The following is a 25,452-nucleotide window of genomic DNA, read 5'->3' on the forward strand; positions in this document are numbered from 1 at the left end:
TAACTAGAAAACAAAATATATTTATTAAGCAATTAATTATTTGAAGAACTAATTACTAAAGGACTATTTTACAATTATATACCACTTTTTTAAAAAATAATAAAAATTATGTAAAAGCAACTTTTTCAAATCTTAATAGCTTCTTTATTGTTTTTCTAAATTTATTGTTAAATTCCATAAAATTGGATTTATTCACCATAGTATAGCTATATAATAAAAGCGAATGGATAGGAAAATAGTTTCTCTAAGATTTATGTCAGCCCAATAACTGGTTTAATTTTTGCTTCTGCTGGAGATTCAGGAGTCTTAGTTATAGATCCTGAATAAGAATATAAAGTTACTACATCCATAAAATCATCTGATAATATCATAGGGTTTGCTTGCACAAAAGACTCAAAATATTTATTTATGAGTAACGACTAATAGTTAACAGTGTATGAATTTTCTGGTAAAAGTTTTACATAATTAGGATAAGATTAGGAGAAAATCTACATTGTTGATATTAAAATTAATGAGAAAGAAGATACATTAATTATATTCTAAATAGATGGGAATGTTAGATTCTTAAATATATCTATAAAAAGCAATCCGATTTTGGTAGGAAATATTAACTGGCAATAGTAGTAAATATATGGGGGTCTAATAACGCCAGATGATAAATACCTAATTTTATGTCAAGATAGTGCAGGGCTTGGTATTTTTTAGTTAACCAAATAAAATGGCTAAATTAGTGGGAAATTTGTTGGTTAATTCGATGGGTATACTTAAGGGTACTCGCATAATGTATTAATTACAAAAGATTAAAAATATCTCATTAGTTTAGATGAAAGAAACGGGTTGAGCTTCGCTGATTTTTCATAAGTAATTAATTCTGATCCAAGATAATACCCCTATTAATTCTTTTACTACCTTTCTTAATGGTGGCCTTCAAATGTAGCAGTTCCTTCTCCATTTTCATTTTGCTTATCAGCTGACGATAACTTTTTATTTTTAGGAGTCAGATCTCTTGGTATCTTCACAATAGATATAACTGATAAAACTTCACCTAACACATACATGTGGTCTTATTTTCCTTTTCATGGTAATTCTATTGCTCTATCTCCAACAGCTAACTATCTTTACTTCTCTAATTCTAAATCTATTATGATTTTTAGGAGGATGAAGCCAATTTTAGGTTTGAAGTATGTAAATCTGTATAATGGAGCACATTCAATAGGATTTGATTAGTCAAATACTAGATACTACTGGAGATGTGATTATGATTCAAAAAGGTAAGTTTATATTGGAGCGTTTGATACTGATGGACTATGGTTTATCGATGTTAGCAATCCATTATATTTTGATGTTATTCAAAAGTAATATAAACCTCCAGGTTAAAATGCAAATATTGATGTTTTTTATACAAAAAATGACTATAAAATAATGATAACCTCAATTAATGATGGTGCTAATTTTATGGCAGTTCTTGATGTTTCTAATTACAGAGATATAAAGGTGATATAAAAAATTCCTTATGGATAACCTTTTACTGGGTACATAAAGGATATAGACAATAATATGGAAGATACATTAGTAGCTTGCGTTATCGATAGATCTGTAATTTTTGTTGATACATAAACTTTAGGAAGCTATTATGTCAAAGCAAAGTGGAGTTTTTTAACAAATATGAGAGGTTTTACAACAGGAGCTATGCTTTCATATGATGGAAGCTATTTTGTAGGGGCTTGCAGGGGATATGGGTACTATGTACTTGACATTAGGAATATGTCTGACATTTAGATGGTAAACTACTAAGATTCAACAGGTGCTGAGTAAGTGTATAAATCATTAACTTACAGCTATCAATTTTATTTGGTAGATGGGCTTTAAGGTCTTTTTATAATGGATTAGACAAAATTACCATAATTAAATTAATTTTCTTAATTAGTAGTAGATGGATGGACTAATGACATTACATTCTTGGCATAAGAAAAAACTGTAATAATTTCTACAATGCAGCAAGGACAAATCTATTTACTAGATATTTCTGATAATAAAAATCCATTTATAGTGTCTAATTACCAATATGGAGAAGAAAATGGTATGTTTACTTGCTCAAAACCAGATTATAGTATATTATTTATAAACAATAATATCTAAGTGAGAGAGTTTCCTATGACTACTTCAGTTTATATACATACTGACTATCTTGAAGTTCTCGGTTATTCTGATTCTGGTGATATGGAATTCAATATAATTAATGATCCTGACACCTTTTAATTTAAAGTTGGCTAAAAAATTAAGCTGAACACTTGTATGTTATATTAACCTATAGACATTGTAGTTAGCAGCGTTACTCTTTATCAAAAGCAAAGCCAAAGAGCCTTACCATCTTGGATTTATTATGATCCAATTGAAATATCATTGATAGTAGAAATAACAAATGATGCTGTTGATCCAACAAATCTACCTAAGCCTCTTTTAAATACACTTCTTTTTACAACACTGAGACCATTATATGCATAAGACTTTTAATTCAATAATGGAATGTGCACCACAACAAAAGATTAAGCAGAAGCTATTTACCTTTAATTTAAATAAGATGGAATAATAGATGAAAATAGGTTAGTTTCTCCAAATTTATTTTTTAATGATGATTAATAGATTTTTATTAGTGATACTTCACTTTTTCCAAGTGAAAGCAGAGAATAATAAATTTATAACTCTTGTGTCAGTAATCTTCTGAAAAACATTCTTTTGAATTCAATCTAATATACTCCCATTTATATTCTAGTATATCCTTCTTTATCATTAGTTATAGATGGATCAACTAAGAATTACATATCCACTCAAGCATCAAATGTCAGCATTTAAATTGAAATATATAAATTATAAGGATACTTAATTTATAAAAATTCTGAAAGCATTAATATACAAATAAATGATGATTAAAATATTTTGAATATCAGTGGTACATAAAATAATGTTAATTAATTTTTAACAAGCAAAATTATAATATTTCCAATCCCTCCTAAAAACTATGAAGATATGCTCGCGAATATTACTGTTACAGATTAAATGAACTATCCTATTTAGACAAATCTTTCAGTTACTTAATTTCCGTTCTTAGTATAAAAGTAGAATATTTAGAATAATCCATAAAAGACTCTTTAATCCCAATTTAATGATGATATTTAAATATTAACTGAATTTGGATTTACAATTGACCCATAAACATTTATTGTCCCAGACTTTGATGCAGTAATTACCTATGAAGTTTTGATTCAGAAAGGAGATAAATTTCAATAATTTGATAATACTGACTGGCTTACATACAATTAAGAATCATAAAAATTTTATGGAATTCCTCCTTAAAATGCTTTCAAAACTTAATTAACCATATAAGTAACTGCATCTGATGGATATACACAAACTTAATAAATATTTACAATACATATAAGTGAATTGCCATTAATGTTTATTATATAATGGATAGTAACTATTTTGGGTCCTCTAACTGGAATTTTGGGACTTTATAAGAATAGAAGTACTTTATACAATATATTTTATAGTAAAAGGAACTAGTATAGTAAGATAATTTGCAAACCAAACAAATAGTTCTTACTAAAAATTCCTTTGATACTCGAAGAATACTAGGCTGCTCTTAAAATATGTCATCAATTAAATAAAAAACTGCCTTGTCAAAATGAATAATAGTAAACAGAAAAAATTTTAGAACTAGATGAAAAAAAAATAAAAATTACAGCTCTTAAATCAAATTTATTTGAAGAAGCAGGAAAAACTTAGGAAGTTGTTAAGAATAATTTGTCATCAATAGCATCTATTTATAAGTAAAAATTGAAATTGAAGACTTAAAATAACAAAAATAGAAAATTTATTTAATTTTATTTAAACTCAAATGGAAGTATAAATTATGATGCTTTCTATGATGACTTAATTAAGTATGATATCATTTTTTAAATTGGCAACACCACGACAAGCACAAAAAGCTATATAGATGAAATAAAAAATGAAAGTAAATCTTTATATGAATGTTTAAGATTTTTTTTGGCAAGAAAAATACTAAACCAAGATTCAAAAAGCCAAATTGTTTATGAATTTTTAAAAAAATATTCTTAAATCAATGATCCATAATTAACAAATAATGATTGGTATAAGTCTTTAGTATAGCTAGAATCAACAGAAGAACTGAATCCATCAGGACATACTATACTCTTTCCAATTTTTTCACTCTATTTAAAAAAATTAATTTAGGCAGTTAATTATTTAGGTATTTAAACAGGTGAAGAAATTGATAATTTAATTCCTGACGGAGAGACTAATCATTTAATCAAAGAAAAAATATTTGAGGTATTATACGAAAAGTATAAAATAAATTTATTTTTAATTGAAAAAGTTATATTTTCTGATGCAGCTGGAATAAAAGAAAATAGTCCGAGCTCTCTTTTTCCAAGCTGTGGTGAATCAATCCATATAAATCCTTAAGGAATTAAAAGTGTTGTTGCCTTTAGATATTCACCATCAGGGTTATGCTTTGAAAAATATTTAGGTCTAGATTATAAACCTTATGGTCCTTAAGGAAATATATAACTCCCATGTTGGCTTTAGCTAGACTTGTAACCTGGGTTAGTTATGCTTAAAGGAAAACCTGAATTTTAAAATTCAGAAATAGTCTTAATTAGATTCACTTCAGAAGAAGGATATATTATTAAATAGTTTGAACTATAAGTAGAAGAAGACTTGCAAAAACTTTAAAAGCTTAGACAAATGATGCATTCAAAAATATAACTGAAGAAAAGAGATTCGTTTAAAAAATTAAATTAAGCTTAAACCCTCATTTTAAACTCATCATAAAACATGATAATAAAAGAAAATTAAAATTGTTTGCAAATGATTGAATCTAAATCTATTAGTCCTAGTATTTTCTCAAAACCATATGGTGATTCTCTAAAGTATAATTTGAATGAAGAAATATTTAATTTTGAGGACGATGAAGTTTTGTAAGACGATGAAATTAAGCTTGATATCCAACCAAAAGAATCCTTGTAAAATAACTCTAATACTAAGAGAAATCAAATTTCAACACAAAATGGATTCAGTAATGATTATTGAATAAAAATAAAGCTGATTTTCTATCTCAGAATTAAGTTAAGCAATAGGTAAGATTGTTGATTTTACAATTATTTAGTATGTTATTTATAATTAAATTTATACAATTATATTTGATATTTATTGTTATAATTTTTAATTATCCAATAGATTTTGTAATCTTATTTTACTAGGATTTTAAATATGCTTTTTTATGTTTTATAATACAAATATAAATAAATTTTTAATTAAATTAATTATTTTTATTAACTCATTAAACAAATAAAATATTTTTATAATAAAGATAATTATAGATAACTAACTATCTCATTGGGATAGATCCAATTCATTTTTTTATTACATTATTTTTAATTGTATCATAAAAAAATCTTTCATACACTAAATGGTAGATGAGACTTGAAAAAATAAAATAGACTTTAAGATTAAATTTAATCTGATTCATACTCTGAAATGCTTAAATGTCAACAATAAATTAATTTTTTTAAGGATTATGATGGATCATATGGAAATTAATGGAGTTTTATTCTATGCAATAAATGAAGGTGGCTCTTACCAACAAAATCCGTTTTTTATTTATTTAATTTAAAGATTGAACAAATAATTAAACTGTTTCTCTTTATATTCTTATATATGCAAAATAAAATTAAACCGTTTCTAATAAATAAATTACGAAATTTCAAAAAATATGGCTAATAAAAATTTATTATATCTTACAGAAAAATATTTTTTTTAATAAATAAATGAACTAAGATTATCTATATGTCTTAAAAATTAAAGGTAAAATGAAACTTAGTTTAAAATCGAGTATTTTTTTAATAAAATTTTAGATAAGTAAGATAAGGGAAAAAATTAGTTCCTCAACAAAACGTTAAATATTTCTATTTTCAATAAAATACTTTTAATTTTTTCAATTAATTATATACTTTTTATTATCAATAAAATACTTTTAATTAATAAAACACTTTTAATTTTCAATTAATTAAATACTTTTTATTAAAAAAACACCTTTAATTAATAAAATACTTTTAATTAATATAGTTTATTTTTTAATTTAACAGCTTCCTTTTTGAATATCACTTAAATGAAATATTTAAAATTAAAAATAAAATAAAAAAATAAAAAAATCAAAATATAATAATAATGAGTGGATATGACATTTAATAATAGCTTAATGCAGCTTTAGTTACCTTAAAAAACAGCAAAACTTAATATAATTAAGTAAATTGTAGTGATGATTACTATTATGTAACTAAACGTTATGCTGAATTAGTTCCAATTGGTCATGATAATACCTAGTGCTTATATCCAGGATGCTCTTCAATTGTTTGTCATGAAGGCTGTGGAGTGGGAGATAATAAAAAATCATGCAGTTGCATGGAGGAAAGAGATGGAAGTTGGTATTGTACAGTATGCAAACATGAGTACACTTAACATAATAATTAGACACACAGGCAAGTCATTAGAGAAGTTAAGGAGTAAGTGAAAAACGATAAAACTTAATTGTTGAAAAAATTACAGGAATAAATTTACTAAAATTTTAAAATTGTAGAACATTTATAAGCATAATTACCCAATCCTATAACCTTCTTAAATATAAATAAATAAAATAATAAAGATTTAGAGCCTAGCTAGTAAAAAATAATTTAGGCATAAGTAAAATAAAAAAAATAATGTAATTTAACCTAGAAGTAGATTGCAGTAGCTAGATAGCTAGTAGATAAGAATAAAATGGAGCAGCTTGGATTTAAAGAAGATGTAGAATACACAACTTTGGATTCAGTTTACATCAAGAAAAAATCTCCTAAGCTTGTTTCTTACTTAAGAGGTGAAATTCCTTAAGAACTAAAAGGTTAATAAGATGACGAATTCAATAAATAAGCACTTTGCAATTATGCCTAATAAGATGCAGTTGAATCAGTTGAAAAATTAATAAAGGTTTATAAATATGATGTTAATTATATTCCACCAAACTTAGGAAAAGCTCCAATTCATATTGCTGCAGAGGCTGGAAATTTAGATACTGTAGATTTTTTAATTAAGAATTAGGCAGATATAAATTTAGTTGATAATAATAATAAAAAGCCTTATCAATTAGCTAAAAATCCAAAAGTAAAAGAAAGATTGGTTAATGAGTATAATTTCATAACTAAATAAAAATCAGTTTTTCAGAAATTGAATGATTTTAAGTCATTTATAGACTAAATAGTGTAGAATGAAAGGCAAGATTCATAATATTACACTGATTTAATAAATATGATTAATTCTGATACAAATGATAAAAAAGATCTAGTAGCTGAAATATCCTCAAAGGTAGAAGAAATATTTGAAAGAATTAGCTAATAAGTGAATAATTACTAAAGGGATATTGTTTAAAAATGTAAGGAAATGGTTTCAGATATTTATTTATTAGGAGAAAACCCAAAGGAGCTTAAATAAATGCTTCAGAAAATCTAAGAAGAAGTTAAATTTGATAAATGTGGAGAAATTGAAAGTATCAAATAGAAAGAGATTTAAACTGCAGAAGATTATAAAAAGTATCTTGAGTAATTTGAAGAAAGGTTGAGAGGAATCTGTTCATAAAACGTAGAAGAAAAAAACATTGAGATGGATTTGTTTGTTAAAAATTATAACTTGCTTAGAAACAACACTAATATGTTAATTAAATATCCTGCTATCATATTTGAGAGTAGTTAATCAAGCGATCTATACAAATAAGTAAGTTTGCATAATTTTCAAAATTATAAATTGAATAAAGTTGAAACATTTGAATAATTGATAGAGGATATACAATGCAAACACAATTATAATTTTACACTATTGATAAATACAGATCTAAATTAGTAACAGATTAATATCTTAGATTAGATGGATAAGTTAAATACATAAAATTAACCAGTATTGAGGAAAATATTTTTAGTTGGAAGAAAACTTGAAAATATTTAAGTTCCAGAGAAATTGTAAGAAAAGTTAATGTGCGTAAGCAAAAACTCAAAGGTCATTAATCATTTATTTTATGATGACAAAAATTTGAAAATTTAAGGAATGATACCATCTGAAATGTTATTTTTATTTATTAATAATTCAAGTAGCTAAGATATAGTCCTATAAAGCACTCCAATTAGCAAAAATGAAATTGAGCTTTTTAAAACATACGAAGAATTTTTATAATATAATACAAAAATTTGTGAAGAAATTAATATCTCTATGTTCCTCCGTTAAAATAACAGTGCTATAAATTTGTATAAAGCCAATGTTTCTAGATGGATAAACTACATAAGTAGTGAAAACAAAAAATAATATGAAGATTGGCATATAAATAAATAAGAAACAATTGGCTTAATGAATTCTTATACTTAAGGACCATTTTGCTACTTTTTAAATGTAGGAATTAATTTGGGTGACGAAAAAATATTTTAATATCTTTCAAGATAAATTTTACTTCTAAATTACTCCATTTAAAATTATGATGATAGAAAACCTTAGGATTAATAAGATGATCTTATTTTTTACAGAACAATAGGAATGGATAGCTAATTAGAGCTTGATTAAGTATATAATTAATATAATGAAAATTAGATTTTTTATTTTCCTGCATTTACATCATCTTCTTCTAATGCTGAATTTAGTGAAAAATGGATGAAATAAAATGATAGAAATTATTATATTATGTTTAATATTTACATAAAAAAATAATATAATATTCCATATCATCAAAGACCTAAATATTTGGAAGAAATTAGTTTATTTAAGGGATAGAAAGAATTCTTATTTCCTTTCTTTTCTAAATTCTAATGTATTAGTAAAGAAATTAAAAATAAGAATAATAAAAAAGTGTATGAAATAACTATTGAATAAATCCCAAAATGATGATTGTAAGTTTATCAAGAAAATATTTCTAATTTAAAATATTTGTCAATAAAATAAAAATTACATATTGATAAAATTAATATTTATCGTATTTTTTAAAAAATTTTTAAAATTGCAACTCTCTAATATTAATTTTTATTTATGCTTATATTTAATCAGGCACCTAAACCGATCTCATTTTTATCTCATATATATAAATTAGAATTTAATTGTAAATAAATAAATAATTTAGCCAACTAACCAAAAAACCCCTTCTATTCTTCTCACTAATATATTTATTTTATTAAAATTATCATCTCTTCATTTTAAAAGTATCTTTCTTAATTTTTTTACACTTTCTTATTAAAAAATTAATGAGTCACTTAATTAATTTTCTTATTTATTAATTATTGTTAATCTACCATAAAAGATTTTCAAACAGCAATAATATTTTTTTAAATTTGCTTAAATCTAAATTTAATAATTAGTTTATGGATATCATTTAACTAATAATTTTACAATCAAACCAATTTTATAACAAAATAAATTGATAATAAATATCTCATTTTATGAGGAAAAAAAATATGAAAATTAATTATATTTTATAGAAAAATATAATTCTTATTAAATAAATGGACTAAGATAATATAAAGTCTTAAAAAGTTAAAGATCAAATGAAACATACTGTAAAATGAAGTGTTTTTTTTTTTTCGATACATTTGAGATTGTTTAATTTAATAAGTAGAATTTAAATATGGTAAATTTAAGATAAGTAAGATAACTCATTAAATTGGTTCATCAATATATGAAAATTTTTATTTTCGATAAATAAAATACTTTTAATTTTTAATAAAATACTTTTATTCTTTAGTTAAAAACTTTCGTATCTGTTGATTATTAATAAAATCTAATATTTAAAATTAAAAAGAAAAGATCTAAATAAAAAATCAAAAAATTTAATTAAAATGAGTGGATATGACCAATAATAGAAGCTTAATGCAGCTTTAATTACCTTAAAAAATAGTAAAGATGAATATAATAAAGTAAAATCTAGTTCTGATTACTATTATATAACTAAAAGTTATACTGAACTAGTTCCACTAGGTCATGATAATACCTAGTGCTTATTGCCAGCATGCTCTTCAATAGTTTGTCATGAAGGCTGTAGTGTGGGAGATGATAAAAAAAATTGCTGTTGCATGGAGGAAAGAGATGGAAGTTGGTATTGTACAGTATGCAACCATGAATACACCTAACATAATAATTAGACACATAGGTAAGTAACTAGAGAAGTTAAGGAGTAAGTGAAAAAAGATAAAGCTTAATAGTTGAAATAATTAGAATAAGAAATTTAATAAAATTTAAAAAAAGTAGAATAATTAAAAGCATAATTACCAAATCCTATAACCTTCTTAAATATAAATAAATAAAATAAGAATGATTTAGAGTCGAGCTAGTACAGAACTATTTGTGCATAAGAGAAACAAAAAACAGAATGTAATATAACCAAAAAGTAGATAGTTGTAGCTGGACTGCTAGCAGATAGGAAAAAAATGGAGCAACTTGGATTTAAAGAAGATATAGAATACACAACTTTGGATTCAGTTTATATTAAGAAAAAATCTCCTAAGCTTGTTTCTTTCTTAAGAGGTGAAATTCCTTAAGAACTAAAAGGTTAATAAGATGACGAATTCAATAAATAAGCTCTTTGCAATTATACCTAATAAGATGCTGTTGAATCAATTGAAAAATTAATAAAGGTCCATAAATATGATGTTAATTATATTCCACCAAACTTAGGAAAAGCTCCAATACATATTGCTGCTGAAGCTGGACATTTAGATTCATTAGATTGTTTAATTAGGAATTATGCAGATTTAAATTTAGTTGATAATAATAATAAAAAACCTTATCAATTAGCTCAAAATCCAAAAGTAAAAGAAAGACTGATAAATGAGTATAAATGCATAACTAAAGAAAAAACTATTATTCAGAAATTCAATAACTTTAATTCATTTATAGACTAAATAGTAAAGAAGGAAATCCAAGATTCATATTATGATGCTGATTTAATAAACACTGGTTAAACAAATAAAAAAGATCTAGTAGCTAAAATATCCTCAAAGGTAGAAGGAATATTTGAAAAAATTAGCAATTAAGTTAATAAGTAACAGAGAAATATTGTAAAAAAATGCAAAGAAATGATTTCAGATATTTATAAATTTGGAGAAAATCCAAAGGAGCTTCAATAAATGCGTCATAAAATCTAAAAAGAAGTCAAATTTGATTATTGTGGAGAAATTAAAAATATCAAATAGAAAAAAATTCAAACTGTTGAAGATTATAAAAAGTATCTTGAGTAATTTGAACATAGACTAACACAACTCTATTCGTAAAATATAGAGAAAAAAAGCATTTTGATGGATTTGTTTGTTAAAAATTATAAATAACTTAGAAACAAAACTAATATGTTAATTAAATATCCTGCCATCGTATTTGAGAGTAGTTAATCAAGTGATCTATATGAATAAGCAAGTTAACATAACTTTGAAAAACATATATTGATTAAAGTTGAAACATTCGAATAATTGATAAAGGATATACAATGCAAACACAATTAGAATTTTACACTATTGATAAATACAGATCTAAACTAGTAACAGATTAATATCTTAGATTAGATGGATAAGTAGAATAAATAAAATTTATCTAAGTTAAAAAAAATAATTTTAGTTGGAAGAAATCTTGGAAATATTTAAGTTCCATAGAAATTGTAATAAAAATTAATGAGTTTTAGTAAAACCTCTAAGGTCATTAATCATTTATTTTATGATGACAAAAATTTGAAAATTTAAGGAATGATACCATCTGAAATGTTATTTTTATTTATTAACAATCCAAGAAACTAAGATATAGTACTAAGAAACACTCCAATTAGCAAAAATGAAATATAGTTTTTTAAAATATACGAAGAATTCTAATAATATAATCAAAAAACTTCAGAAGATATTAATAACTATATGTCCCTCCGTAAAAATAATTATGCTATAAATCGTTATAAAGCTAATATTTCTAAATGGATATAAAGGATAAGTATAATTGATAAAAAAAGGTATGAAGGTTGGCACATATATGAATAAGAAAAACTTGGCTTAATATATTCTTATACTGAAGGACCATTTTGCCATTTTTTAAATAGTGGAACTTATTTTGGTAATGAAGTAATATTTTAATATCTTTCAAGATAAATTATACTTCTAAATTACTCCATTTAAAATTATTATGATGGAAAACCTTAGGATTAATAAGATGATCTTATTTTTTACAGATCAGTAGGAATGAATGATTAATTAGAGAGTGAATAGACATACAATTAATATAATGAAAATTAGATTTTTTATTTTCCTGCATTTACATCATCTTCTTCTGATATTAGCTTTTGTGAGGGATGGGTGGCAAATAAAAATTTCTATCTTTTATTTAAGATTTATGTAAAAAAATAGTATAATATTCCTTACTATCAAAGACCTAAATATTTGGAAATAATTAGTAAATGTAAAGGATAGGAAGAATTCTTATTTCCTTTCTTTTCTAAATTCTAATGTATTAGTAAACAAATAAAAAAAAATCAAAACAAAGTTGCTTATGAAATAACTATTGAATAAATCCCAAAATGATGATACTAAATTTATCAAGAAAATATTTATAATTTATTGTTAAAAAAGCAATAAGTTACATTTTGATAAAATTAATATAGTACTTCCAGGTATTAAATTCTTATGGATGTGGAAAAATAAGAATTTAATTCCTGGGGTAACTACACATTAGATTAATTAGTTAAATAATTTTATCTTTTTTAAATAAATATTTATTTTATGATTTTTTATTATTAATAAATATGTAATTTTAGATATTAAATTTTTAATTAAAAATAGATTTTTATTTTTTAATTTTTTATTGTTAATTTTTGTAAACATTTTGAAATCAAATATTTAGAAAATAATTAAGATTTAGAGAAAAAAAATATTCATTACGAAAATAAAAATTATTTGAAATATCACAAATTATGATATCATGGTTCGTGATATTTCAAATGCAGGAACAGCAAAACTTTATTTAATTTCACATTTTAAAAAAATGATTTTCAACAATTTCTACCAATTTTTTTCCTAATTTTCTAGGTTCATATACATTTTAAATATTCTAGTATTGTATAAAAATTTTAATCTATTATGATGATGATGATGATATTATTATCTCTTTTAATAATTTCTATCTATTATATAAACAATAAAAAAATTTAATAAATGTTTTTCATAGTGTTAGGTATTAGATTAATGCATCTAGAAGTTTATGCTTTTTTGTGAAGGTTTTATAAAAAATAAATTTTATATTAGAAATGATAAATTAGTTATTTTAAGAGTTAAACTAAAACCTCAGAATTAAAAAATGAACTTTGTTTTTTTATTTATTTTAATTTAAAAATAAACATATAAAATCACATTTATTTTTTTGAAAAACTTCTCTTTAATTCTTTCAAAAAAGTAAAATAATATTTTAGAACTTTTTAAATTTAGAAAATATAGTAAAAGAATACTAAAATAAAAGTATTGGAGATATTAATTTTAGAGAAGAAACTTATTTTTTTTAAATATTTATGGAAATAATTATTTTTCCTTAATAATTAAATTGTTTAAAATAATATTTTGATAAAATAATTTTCATTCAAAAATTATTAATTTTTTATTGGTAACCTAAAATTGATTTGTAATTTTACTCTTTGAACTTTTGACCTTATTTTCAAATAAATAAAAATTATGCTTTTAAAACAAGTCATTTATAGTATTTAAATACAAAATTTAATAATTTAAAGATTATATACTGATTTCTTTTTATTTGAATTACTAAATTAAAGTAGAAGTTTATTGCTTATACAACTAACTTAGTTAATATATTAATCGAATATAATAAAGTTATTAATTATTTGAAATACAGATAATTATAGTATTTTTTTATTTGGAAAAGTATCACTTATTTCAAAATACTCAAAAATAATGAGAAAATAAGTTTTTTAAATCTTAATAGTAATTTTTTTATTAGTTTCAATAAATGGTTAAATTCCATAAAATTGGATTTATTCTCCATAGTATAGCTACATAATAAAATCAAAAGGATAGTAAAGTAATTTCTCAAAGATATGCGTAAGCCCATTAACTGGTTTAATTTTTGTTTCTGCAGGAGATTCAGGAGTATTAGTAATCGATCCTTAATAGGCATATACTGTTATTACATCTGTAGAATCATCAGACAATATCATAGGTTTTGGTTGTACAAAAGACTCAAAGTATTTATTCATGAGCAATAATCAATTTCTTACTGTATACGAGTTTTCTGGTAAGGATTTTATATATTTAGGCTAAGATTAGGTTAATGTCTACATTGTTGATGTTAAAATTAATGAGAAAGAAGACACATTATTTTTATTCCAAATAGATGGAAATGTTAGAATTCTAGACATATCGATAAAAAGCAATCCTGTGCTGGCTGGAAATATCAATTGGTAATAACAGTAAATATATGGAGGACTTATAACACCTGATGATAAGTATCTAATTTTATGCTAGGACAGTGCAGGGCTTGGTATTTTTTAGTTAACAAAATAAAATGGAAAAATTATTGGGAAATTGCTTGGTGAATTTTAAGGAATCACTTAAGGAAACTCACATGATGTGTTAATTACAAAAGATTAAAAATACCTCATAAGTTTAGATGAGAGAAACGGACTTAGCTTAGCTGATTTTTCTTAAGTTACTAATTCTGATCCAAAATAAATTCCTCATTAATTCTTTTACTACCTCTCTTAATGGTGGCCTTCAAATGTAGCAGTTCCTTCTCCATTTTCATTTTGCTTATCAGCTGACGATAACTTTTTATTTTTAGGAGTCAGATCTCTTGGTATCTTCACAATAGATATAACTGATAAAACTTCACCTAAGACATACATGTGGTCTTATTTTCCTTTTCATGGTAATTCTATTGCTCTATCTCCAACAGCTAACTATCTTTACTTCTCTAATTCTAGATCTATTATGGTCTTTAGGAGAATGAAGCCAATTTTAGGTTTGAAGTATGTCAATCTGTATAATGGAGCACATTCAATAGGATTTGATTAGTCAAATACTAGATACTACTGGAGATGTGATTATGATTCAAAAAGGTAAGTTTATATTGGAGCATTTGATACTGATGGACTATGGTTTATCGATGTTAGCAATCCATTATATTTTGATGTTATTCAAAAGTAATATAAACCTCCAGGTTAAAATGCAAATATTGATGTTTTTTATACCAAAAATGATTATAAAATAATGATAACCTCAATTAATGATGGTGCTAATTTTATGGCAGTTCTTGATATTTCTAATTACAGAGATATAAAGGTGATATAAAAAATTCCTTATGGATAACCTTTTACTGGATACATTAAGGATATAGACAATAATATGGAAGATACATTAGTTGCTTGTGCAATCGATAGATCTATAATTTTCGTTGATACATAAACTTTAGGAAGCTATTATGTGAAGGCAAAGTGGAATTTTTTGACAAATATGAAAGGTTTTACAACAGGAGCTATGCTTTCATATGATGGAAATTATTTTATAGGAGCTTGTAGGGGATATGGGTACTATGTACTTGACATAAGGAATATGTCTAACATTTAGATGGTAAACTACTAAGACTCAACTGGCGCTGAGCAAATTTATAAATCATTAACATACAGCTCTTAATTTTATTTGGTAGATGGGCTATAAGGTCTTTTTATAATGGATTAGACAAAATTACCATAATTAAATTAATTTTCTTAATTAGTAGTAGATGGATGGACTAATGACATTACATTCTTGGCATAAGAAAAATCTGTAATCATTTCTACAATGCAGTAAGGATAAATCTATTTACTTGATATTTCTGATAATAAAAATCCATTTATCGTGTCTAATTACCAATATGGTGAAGAAAATGGTATGTTTACTTGCTCAAAACCAGATTATAGCATATTATTTATCAACAACAATAATTAAGTGAGATAGTTTCCTATGACTATTTCAGTTTTTATACATACTGACTATCTTGAAGTTCTTGGTTATTCTGATTCTGGTGATATGGTATTCAATATAATTAATGATCCAGATACTTATAAATTTAAGGTTGGCTAAACAATAAAGCTTAACACATGTATGTTATATTAGCCTCTAGACATTGTAGTTAGCAGTGTAACTCTTTACCAAAAGTAGAGCTAAAGAGCCTTGCCATCATGGATATATTTTGATCCTGTTGAAATTTCATTGACGATAACAATAACAAATGATGCTGTAGATCCAACAAATCTACCCAAACCACTTCTAAACACAATACTTTTTACTACTATAAGGCCTTTATTCGAAAAAGATTTTTAGTTTAACTAAGGTAGATGCACTACAACACAAGATCAGGCAACATCTATATTTCTTTAATTTAAATAAGATGGAATAATAAATGAAAATTCCTTAGTTTCTCCTGATTTATCTTTTAACAATGACCAATAGATTTTTATCAGAGATACTTTACTTTTTCCTGATTAGAGTGCAGATTAGAAAATTTATAATGCTTGCATCAGCAATCTTCTGAAAAATACTCTCTTAAATTCTATATAATATACACCCATATATTTATTAATACATCCCTCTTTATTTTTAGTGATAGATGGGTCAACTAAAGACTATATATCAACTCAAGCAACAAATGTTAGCATATAAATTGAAATACATAAATTATAAGGATATTTAATTTATAAAAATTCTCCAAGCATAAATCTATAAATAAACAGTGATTAAAATGTTCTGAATATAAGTGGAATATATTAAAATGTTAATTAATTCTTAGCAAGTAAAATTATCATTTATCCAATCCCACCTTAAAATTATGAAGATATGCTTGCCTAGATAACTGTTAGTGATTAAATGAACTATCCTATTTAGACTAATCATTCAGTAACTTAATTTCCATTCTTAGCAAAAAAGTAGAATATTTAGAATAATCCTTAAAAAACTTTGCAAAGCTAATTTACTGATAATATTTAGATATTAACAGAATTTGGATTTACAATTGATCCATAGACATTTATTGTACCAGACTTCGAAGCAGTAATTACCTATGAAGTTTTAATTCAGAAAGGAGATAAATTTTAATAATTTGATAATACAGATTGGCTTGCTTATAATCAGGCATCATAAAAATTCTATGGAACTCCTCCTTAAAATGCTTTCAAAACTAAATTAACTATATAAGTAACCGCGTCTGATGGCTATACTAAAGTTAAATAGTTATTTACAATAAATGTAAATTAGTTACCAGTAATGTTTGTTGTATAGTGGATAATAACTATCCTGGGTCCTCTTACTGGATTTTTGGGACTTTATAAGAATAGAAGTACTTTATACAATATATTTTATAGTAAAAAAAACTAGTACAGTAAAATAATTTGCAAACCAAACGAAAAATTTATTCTTAAAATTCCTTTGATACTTGAAGAATACTAGGCTGCTCTTTAAATTTGTCATGAATTAAATAAAAAACTTCCTGTTTAAAAAATTTAAACTAAAACAGAAAAAACTTAACAAACAAATAAAGATAAAAGAAAAAGTAGAGTCATGGCTAAGGTATTTGAAGGAGTAGGAAAAATTTAGCAAATTGTAACAAACAATATAAACTCTATAGCTTTTTTATATAAGTAAAGAATGTAATTATAAAGTTCAATTTAAAATTAAAATAAAAAAAATAAAAAATTTATTTAACTCTATTTAAATACAAATGGAGATATAAATTATGATGCTTTCTATAATGATTTATCTAAATATGATGTTAAGTTTTAAATTGGAAATAAATCAGAATCTACAAAAAGCTATATTGATGAAATAAAGAATGAAAGTAATTCTTTGTATGAATGTTTAAGATTTTTATTAGCAAGAAAAATACTATAACAAGATTCAAAAAGCTAACTTGCTTATGAGTTTATAAAAAAATATTCATAAATTTAAGATCCTTTACTAACCAATAACGACTGGTATAAGTGCTTGGTAAAACTAGAATCGACAGAAGAGCTGAACCCATCAGGACACACCATTCCTTTTCCAACTTTTTCTCTTTATTTTAAAAAATTATTTTAAGCTGTTAATTATTTAGGAATTGAAATAGATGAAGAAATTAAAAATTTAATAACCGATGTAGATATGAATAATTTATTAAAAGACAAAATATTTGAAATGATATACAATAACTACAAAGTCAATTTGTTTCTAATAGAAAAGGTTATGTTTTCAGATGCAGCTGGAATAATAGAAAAGAATCCGAGCTCTCTTTTTCCTAGTTGTGGTGAATCTATCCATATAAATCCTCATGGAATTAACAGTGTTATAGCCTTAAGATATTTACCCTCAGGATTTTGTTTTGAAAGCAAATTAGGACTAGATTATAAACCTTATGGCCCATAAGGAAATATGTAACTTCCTTGTTGGCTTAAGCTGGACTTGTAGCCTGGATTAGTTATGCTTAAAGGAACACCTGAATTTTAAAACACAGAAATAGTTTTAATAAGATTCATATCAGAAGAGGGGTACATTATTAGGTAGTTTGAACTCTAAGTAGAAGAAGATTTGCAAGAACTTTAAAAACTAAGAGAAGTCCTACGTTAAAGAAAAGAATAGAAACATAGAGATTCTATTAACAAGTCAAATTAAAGATTATCTATTTTTTAAGATTAATCATCAAATTTAATTGTCAAAGATAGCCAAAATTATTAAAACTTGGTTGAAACTAAATCTATGTGTCCAAGCCTTTTCTCGAGGCTATAAAGTTCTATCCCTAAATATAACTCAAAAGATGATATTATTCAGTTTGAAGATGACGAAATTTTGAATGAGTAAGATATAAAACTTGATGAGCAAGATAAATGATCTATCTAAGTATCACTAATACTTAAAGAAATCAAAAGTGAGCCAAATTTGAATTAAATAAATTTATATGAGTAAAAATATTATATTTTTTTGTTCAAAATAAATTAAGAAATTAAACTAAATTTTTATGTTTTTTATTTTAAATAATATATAAACACTTGTTAAAATTGATAGTAAGTTTTAGACAAAATTTACTCTTTTCACATAAAATACTTTATAAGATCATATTAAAGCGAAGGAAAAAAACCATTTTTTTAATTTAAAAAAGAAATTATTAATTAACTTATGCATACTGTAGATAATCATTAACTAAGATATATTAATTTTCTAAAATTTTTAGTTGGCTATCAGTTTTTTTCTTTATTCCTAATCAAATATACAATCAGGCACCTAAACCCGTCTCATTTTTATCTCACATATATAAATTAGAATATAATTATAAATAAATAATTTATTTTTTGCCCAAATAACAAAAAAACCCTTTCTATTATACTATACTCAGTGATATATTTAAAATAATTGTCTCTACTTTTTCAAAGTATCTTACTTATTTATATTTACTTTTTTATTAAAAAATTAACTAGTCAATTTACTAATCTTCTTATTTATAAATTATTGTTAATCTACCATAAAAGATTTTCAAACAGGAAAATATTTTTATTAAATATACTTAAATCTAATTCTAATAATTAGTTTATGAATAGCATATAACTTACAAGTTTCAATTAAACCCGTTTTTTAACAAAATAAATTGATAATAAAAAAGTCATTTTATTTGGAAAAAAAAGGTGAAAATTAATAATATAGAAAAATATTATATTTGTTTGATAAATGAGCTAAGATAAAAAGGTAAAATGAAACATACTTTAAAATGAAGTGCTTTTTTTTTTTTAATTATAGTGATTTTGTTTAATTTTATAAGTATGATTTAACTATGGTATAATTTAATAAAAGTTATAAAAGGTATAAAATTGGCTCCTCAAAAATAATTGAAATATTTTTATATTCAATAAAATACTTTTTTTTATTTTTTAATTAAATACTTTATTATCTTTTAAATATTAATTAAATGAAATATTGAAAATTAAAAAGTAAAGAAAAAAAAAATTATCAAAAAAATGAATTAACTGAGTGGATATGATTTATAATAAAAGCTTAATACAGCTGTAATTAACTTAAATTATAGCAAAGAGTAATATAATAAAGTAAAATGTGGCTAGGATTACTATTATGAAACTAAACGTATTGCTGAATTAGTTCCACTAGGTTATGATAATACGTAGTGCTTATATCCAGGATGCTCTTCAAAAGTTTGTCATGAAGACTGTAGTGTGGGAGATGATAAAAAATCATGCTGTTGCATGGAGGAAAGAAATGGAAGTTGGTTTTGTAAAGAATGCAAACATGAGTACACCTAACATAATAATCAGACACACAAGCAAGTAATTAGAGAAGTTTAGGAGAAAGTGAAAAAAGATAAAGCTTAATTGATGAAATAATTACAATAAGAAATTTAATAACATTTAAAAATGGTAGAACAATTATAAGCATAATTACCAAATCCTATAACCTTCTTGAATATAAATAAATAAAATAATAAAGATTTAGAGCCAATCTAGTATCGATTAATTTAGGCATAAGAAAAATAAAAAACAAAATGTAATTTAGCCTAGAGATAGATTACAGTAGCAGGATTGCTTGTTGATAAGAAAAAAATGGAGCAGCTTGGATTTAAAGAAGAATTAGAATACACAACTTTGGATTCAGTTTACATTAAGAAAAAATCTCCTAAGCTTGTTTGTTTCTTAAGAGGTGAAATTCCTTAAAATCTAAAAGGTTAAAAAGATGATGAATTCAATAAGTAAGCACTTTGCAATTATGCCTAATAAGATGCAGTTGAATCAGTTGAAAAATTAATAAAGGTTTATAAATATGATGTTAATTATATTCCACCAAACTTAGGAAAAGCTCCGATTCATATTGCTGCTGAAGCTGGAAATTAAGATACGCTAGATTATTTAATTAAGAATTAAGCAGATATACATTTAGTTGATTAGAATAATAAAAAGCCTTTTCAATTAGCTCAAAATCCAAAAGTAAAAGAAAGACTGATAAATGAGTATAAATGCATAACTAAATAAAACACAGTTGTTCAGAAATTGAATAATTTTAAGTCATTTATAGATTAAATAGTCTAGAAGGAAATGCAAGATTCATAATATGGCAGTGACTTAATAAACATGATTAATAATGGTTCAATGAATAAAAAAGATCTAATAGCTGAAATATCCTCATGGGTAGAATAAATATTTGAAAGAATTAGCTATTAAGTGAATAATTACCAAAGAAATATTGTTAAAAAATGTAAGGAAATGATTTCAGACATTTACAAATTAGGAGAAAACCCAAAGGAGCTTCAATAAATACTTCAGAAAATGAAAAAAGAAGTAAAATTTGATAAATGTGGAGAAATTAATAATATCAAATAGAAAAAAATTAAAACTGTAGAAGATTATAAAAAGTATCTTGAGTAATTTGAAGAAAGGGTGACAGAACTCTATTCATAAAATGTAGAGAAAAAAAACATTTTGATGGATTTGTTTGTTAACAATTATAACTAGCTTAGAAACAACACTAATATGTTAATTAAATATCCTGCTATCATATTTGAGAGTAGTTAATCAAGTGATCTATACGAATAAGTAAGTTTACATAATTTTGAAAATTACTAATTGAAAAAAGTTGAAACATTTGAATAACTAATAGAGAGTATACAATAAAAACACAATTAGAACTCCACACTATTGATAAATACAGATTTAAATTAGTAATAGATTAATATCTTAGATTAGATGAATAAGTAGAATAAATACAATTAACCAGCAATGAGAAAAATATTTTTAGTTGAAAGAAACCATACAAATATTAATGTTCCTAATTAATTAAACTAAAAATTAATGAGTGTAAGTAAAATCTCAAAGGTCATTAGTCATTTATTTTATGATGACAAAGATTTGGAATTTTTAGGAATGATATCATCTGAAATGTTATTTACATTTATTAATAATCCAAGTAACTTAGATATAGTACTAAGAAGCACTCCAATTAGCAAAAATGAAATTGAGCTTTTTAAAACATACAAAGAATTCTTATAATATAATGAAAAAATTTGTGAAGATATTAATATCTCTATGTTCCTCCGTAAAAATAATAAATCTATAAATTGGTATAGAGCAAATGTTATTGCTTGGAAAGATAGTATAAATGAAGAAAAAAAATTATATGAAGATTGGCATATTAATAAATAAGAAAAATTTGGCTTAATAAATTCTTATGTTGAAGGACCATTTTGCTATTTTTTGAATATAGGAATTAATTTAGGTGACGAAACTATATTTTAATATCTTTCAAGATAAATATTACTTCTAAATTACTCTATTTAAAGTATTAATGATGGAAATATTTATGATTAATAACAAGATGATCTTTTTTTTTACAGAGCAGTGGGAATGGATAGCTAATTAGAGAGTGAATAGACATACAATTAATATAATGAAAATTAGATTTTTTATTTTCCTGCATTTACATCATCTTCTTCTGACATAAACTTTTGCTAAAGATGGATAGATAAAAAAAATTATTATCTATTATTTAAGATTTATGTAAAAAAATAGTATAATATTCCATATCATCAAAGACCTAAAGATTTGGAATTAATTACTTAATATAAGAGTTAGAAAGAATTTTTATTTCCTTTCTTTTCTAAGTTCTAATGTATTAGTAAATAAATTAAAAAAGTTAATAAAAAATTTGCTTATGAAATAACTATTGAGTAAATCCCAAAATGATGATAGTAAATTTATCAAGAAAATATTTCGAATTTAAAATATTAGTCACAAAAATAATTAAGAAATTATAATAATTTTAAATAGATTGTAATAAATAAGAATAAAAATATATTCAAATATATTAGAATATATTACCAATATATTTATTTTTTTAAAAGATAATATTTATACATATTTTTAAATCCTTGAATATCATATAATTTTTAGGGTTATTTTAATTGATAATTATTATTAAGATTAATAATAGTCTAAACTTTTATCTGTTAGTTTTTAAAATTAAAATATTTAAATCTGAAAAATTTATCAAATAATCAAAATAAAATAATTTAGTATGATTATAAACAAGTTTAATTTAAACTTAAATTTTTTTGTTTGTTGATTTTGTTATCAAAATATTTATTATATAATTCTTTTAAATTTTATAAGTTTACGAATTTTTTGAAAAATATTATAAATTATCATTTCTTTTAAGCAAATGGTTTTAAAGATACTCTGTTCCCGAATTAATTGAATAGTTTTTATAAAACCAATATTGAGGTCTTTTTTTAAAAGATATGAAATATTTTACTAAAAATTATATTATTTAACTTTTCTAGGAATATTTTGTTTTAGAATTAATTAATATTCTTAGTAAATATCAATATAAAGAGCTAAAACAAAGAAAAAAGATAAAATAAAATGTTTTAATTACAAATATATATTTCATATTTAAGTTTAAATTTTTATAAGTTATTTCGTTAAAATATTATTTGTTTAATTTAGAAACAACAATTTTACTTGTTTAATCTATAAATATTGCTTTTATTCATAAGTTTAATATAATAGTTCAAAAATGATAAATTTTAATAAGTGATTCTACCTATTCCTAAAATTGTTTTCAGAAAATAGAGCAATCAGTGTTACAACATAGTGACTTAGTTTGATTTGTTGAACCTTCAATCAATATTTCTTATTAATGATTTTATTGATTGTGATTTTCGTGATTATTTAATTTAAATTATGATAGACTCTAATTATCAAAGAATATTTTACTATCATTAGCAATAGAATGGAATTCTTCAGTAATAAAACTGTTATTCACTTAATGATTATGGTGATTAACACCATTGTGGCTTTAAAAATTTTCTACATGAAGATAATTATTCTATTGATGGTGAATATTTTGAAAACTCTAATTTAAATTATTTGTTCTCTAACTAGCTTAAACATAATCAGGAGATAGGGGGCTTATCGTATTTGCGTCTCCTCCATGCTCAGGTAAAATACAATCTGCATCAAAATATTTATTTAAGTCCTTCATTGGTATTTAATGAATTTTGCTGGTAATTACTTTACTTAAAAATGGTTTTAGGAGAGTAAATCCTAATCTAAAGAGAAAATCAGGATCTGTAACATATACTGCTGCCAATCTGCAAGGATAATAATCTTGCAAAGATTTGGCAACAACTTTTATAAAATCTAAAAACGCAGAATTCATTTAAGATCTTTAGAATCCTTTCCCATCCCAAATAATTGTGAGTCTATGAGTTCCATTCTTTTTTGCCATTTTAATACCTTATTCCATAGTCCATAAAAAGAACTTTCTTGCCTACTCTATTTTTTCATAAACTGGATTATGATTTTTAATCATAACTATTAGACAAGGATTTTTCTTATTATCTTGCTTAAACCAAAAAGCTTTTTTAGCATCTATTTCTTCTTATATTTCTTCCTATGTTATTTTTTCAGGTCGCTACTCTATGTACCATTTAGCCCATTCAAACCACATCTACGCTGCTTTATCTATATTCATCTCCCTAGCAAATAAAAATCTAACAAGCCTATCATCACTATAAAAAATTTCATCGCTTTTTTCTGGATATGTTGCTTAAATTTATATTTTGATTGAGTTTTAGTTAACCTTATATTTAAGCTAGTCTAAAAGATCAGATTCCTATTAAGTTAGATTGAACTCACTGATTTATTTAGCCATGATTGCTTGATATTATATATTTATCTAAAAAACTATAGGTTTATAAATTATTACTTTATAATAATTATTAAATGTTTTAATTAGAAATAATTGTTAATACCTTTGAATTAGTTAAAAAATATAATTAAATATAGATCACATAAATCATTATTTTTTTAGTAACACTTAACAATAACCCAATAAATTTATGTTTAGTTTGGATAAATGAGTATAATAGACTGGCTAAAAGCAGCATAATCAGTGTATCCTTAACTATTAAATTATATATTGATAATACTTAATAAATTTCTAATATATTTCATCACTCCTAACAATTAATTGAAATCTGTTATTTTTTATATTTATTTATAAAAAATATAAATAATGTGAATTATATTGCACAAGTCATATCATTTTAATGTAAATAAATTAACATTTTTAATCCTGAATTTTCAATTATGATAGATGAATATATGATGTAAATTTATTTTTAATTTTTCTATTTTTATCATAAAAAAACAATAGAAATAGCAAAAATCAAAAATATTTTTCAGTTATTTTTTATTTTTTTGAAAATTAATTAATTTTTAAAATTTTATAAAACTTAAATTTTTTCAAAATATTAGTAATCATAAATTTAAATATCTTTATTTTATATTTAATTGTATTCAATCTAATTTATTAATAAATACTAGAATTAGAT

General features: G+C 23.4%; 6 protein-coding genes across 6 annotated transcripts; 5 read left to right on the top strand and 1 right to left on the bottom strand. All coding sequences in view use genetic code 6, as the record gives it.

Annotated features, from left to right (window-relative positions):
- Nucleotides 1-108: 108 nt before the first annotated feature.
- Nucleotides 109-5,112, top strand: TTHERM_000584749 (hypothetical protein; the record flags this gene model as incomplete). The annotated part of the gene is made up of 2 exons (XM_012799637.1): nt 109-3,830; nt 3,906-5,112. 2 exons carry the CDS (start codon nt 109-111, stop codon nt 5,110-5,112), a joined length of 4,929 nt encoding a protein of 1,642 aa, XP_012655091.1.
- Nucleotides 5,113-6,249: 1,137 nt separating this feature from the next.
- Nucleotides 6,250-8,976, top strand: TTHERM_00584750 (ankyrin repeat protein; the record flags this gene model as incomplete). The annotated part of the gene is made up of 1 exon (XM_001032582.2): nt 6,250-8,976. One exon carries the CDS (start codon nt 6,250-6,252, stop codon nt 8,974-8,976), a length of 2,727 nt encoding a protein of 908 aa, XP_001032582.2.
- Nucleotides 8,977-9,920: 944 nt separating this feature from the next.
- Nucleotides 9,921-12,632, top strand: TTHERM_000584759 (ankyrin repeat protein; the record flags this gene model as incomplete). The annotated part of the gene is made up of 1 exon (XM_012799638.1): nt 9,921-12,632. One exon carries the CDS (start codon nt 9,921-9,923, stop codon nt 12,630-12,632), a length of 2,712 nt encoding a protein of 903 aa, XP_012655092.1.
- Nucleotides 12,633-14,009: 1,377 nt separating this feature from the next.
- TTHERM_00584760 (transmembrane protein, putative) lies at nt 14,010-18,950 on the top strand (the record flags this gene model as incomplete). Its single annotated transcript, XM_001032583.2, has 1 exon — nt 14,010-18,950. One exon carries the CDS (start codon nt 14,010-14,012, stop codon nt 18,948-18,950), a length of 4,941 nt encoding a protein of 1,646 aa, XP_001032583.2.
- Nucleotides 18,951-20,068: 1,118 nt separating this feature from the next.
- Nucleotides 20,069-21,758, top strand: TTHERM_00584770 (ankyrin repeat protein; the record flags this gene model as incomplete). The annotated part of the gene is made up of 2 exons (XM_001032584.2): nt 20,069-21,652; nt 21,717-21,758. The coding sequence occupies 2 exons, from the start codon at nt 20,069-20,071 to the stop codon at nt 21,756-21,758; spliced, it is 1,626 nt and encodes a 541-aa protein (XP_001032584.2).
- A 1,917-nt stretch (nt 21,759-23,675) lies between these two features.
- TTHERM_00584780 (divergent CRAL/TRIO domain protein) lies at nt 23,676-24,770 on the bottom strand (the record flags this gene model as incomplete). The annotated part of the gene is made up of 1 exon (XM_001032585.1): nt 23,676-24,770. One exon carries the CDS (start codon nt 24,768-24,770, stop codon nt 23,676-23,678), a length of 1,095 nt encoding a protein of 364 aa, XP_001032585.1.
- Between the last annotated feature and the right edge of the window lie 682 nt (nt 24,771-25,452).

Source organism: Tetrahymena thermophila (genome assembly GCF_000189635.1).
Source record: "Tetrahymena thermophila SB210 genomic scaffold scf_8254444, whole genome shotgun sequence".
NCBI lineage: Eukaryota > Ciliophora > Oligohymenophorea > Hymenostomatida > Tetrahymenidae > Tetrahymena > Tetrahymena thermophila.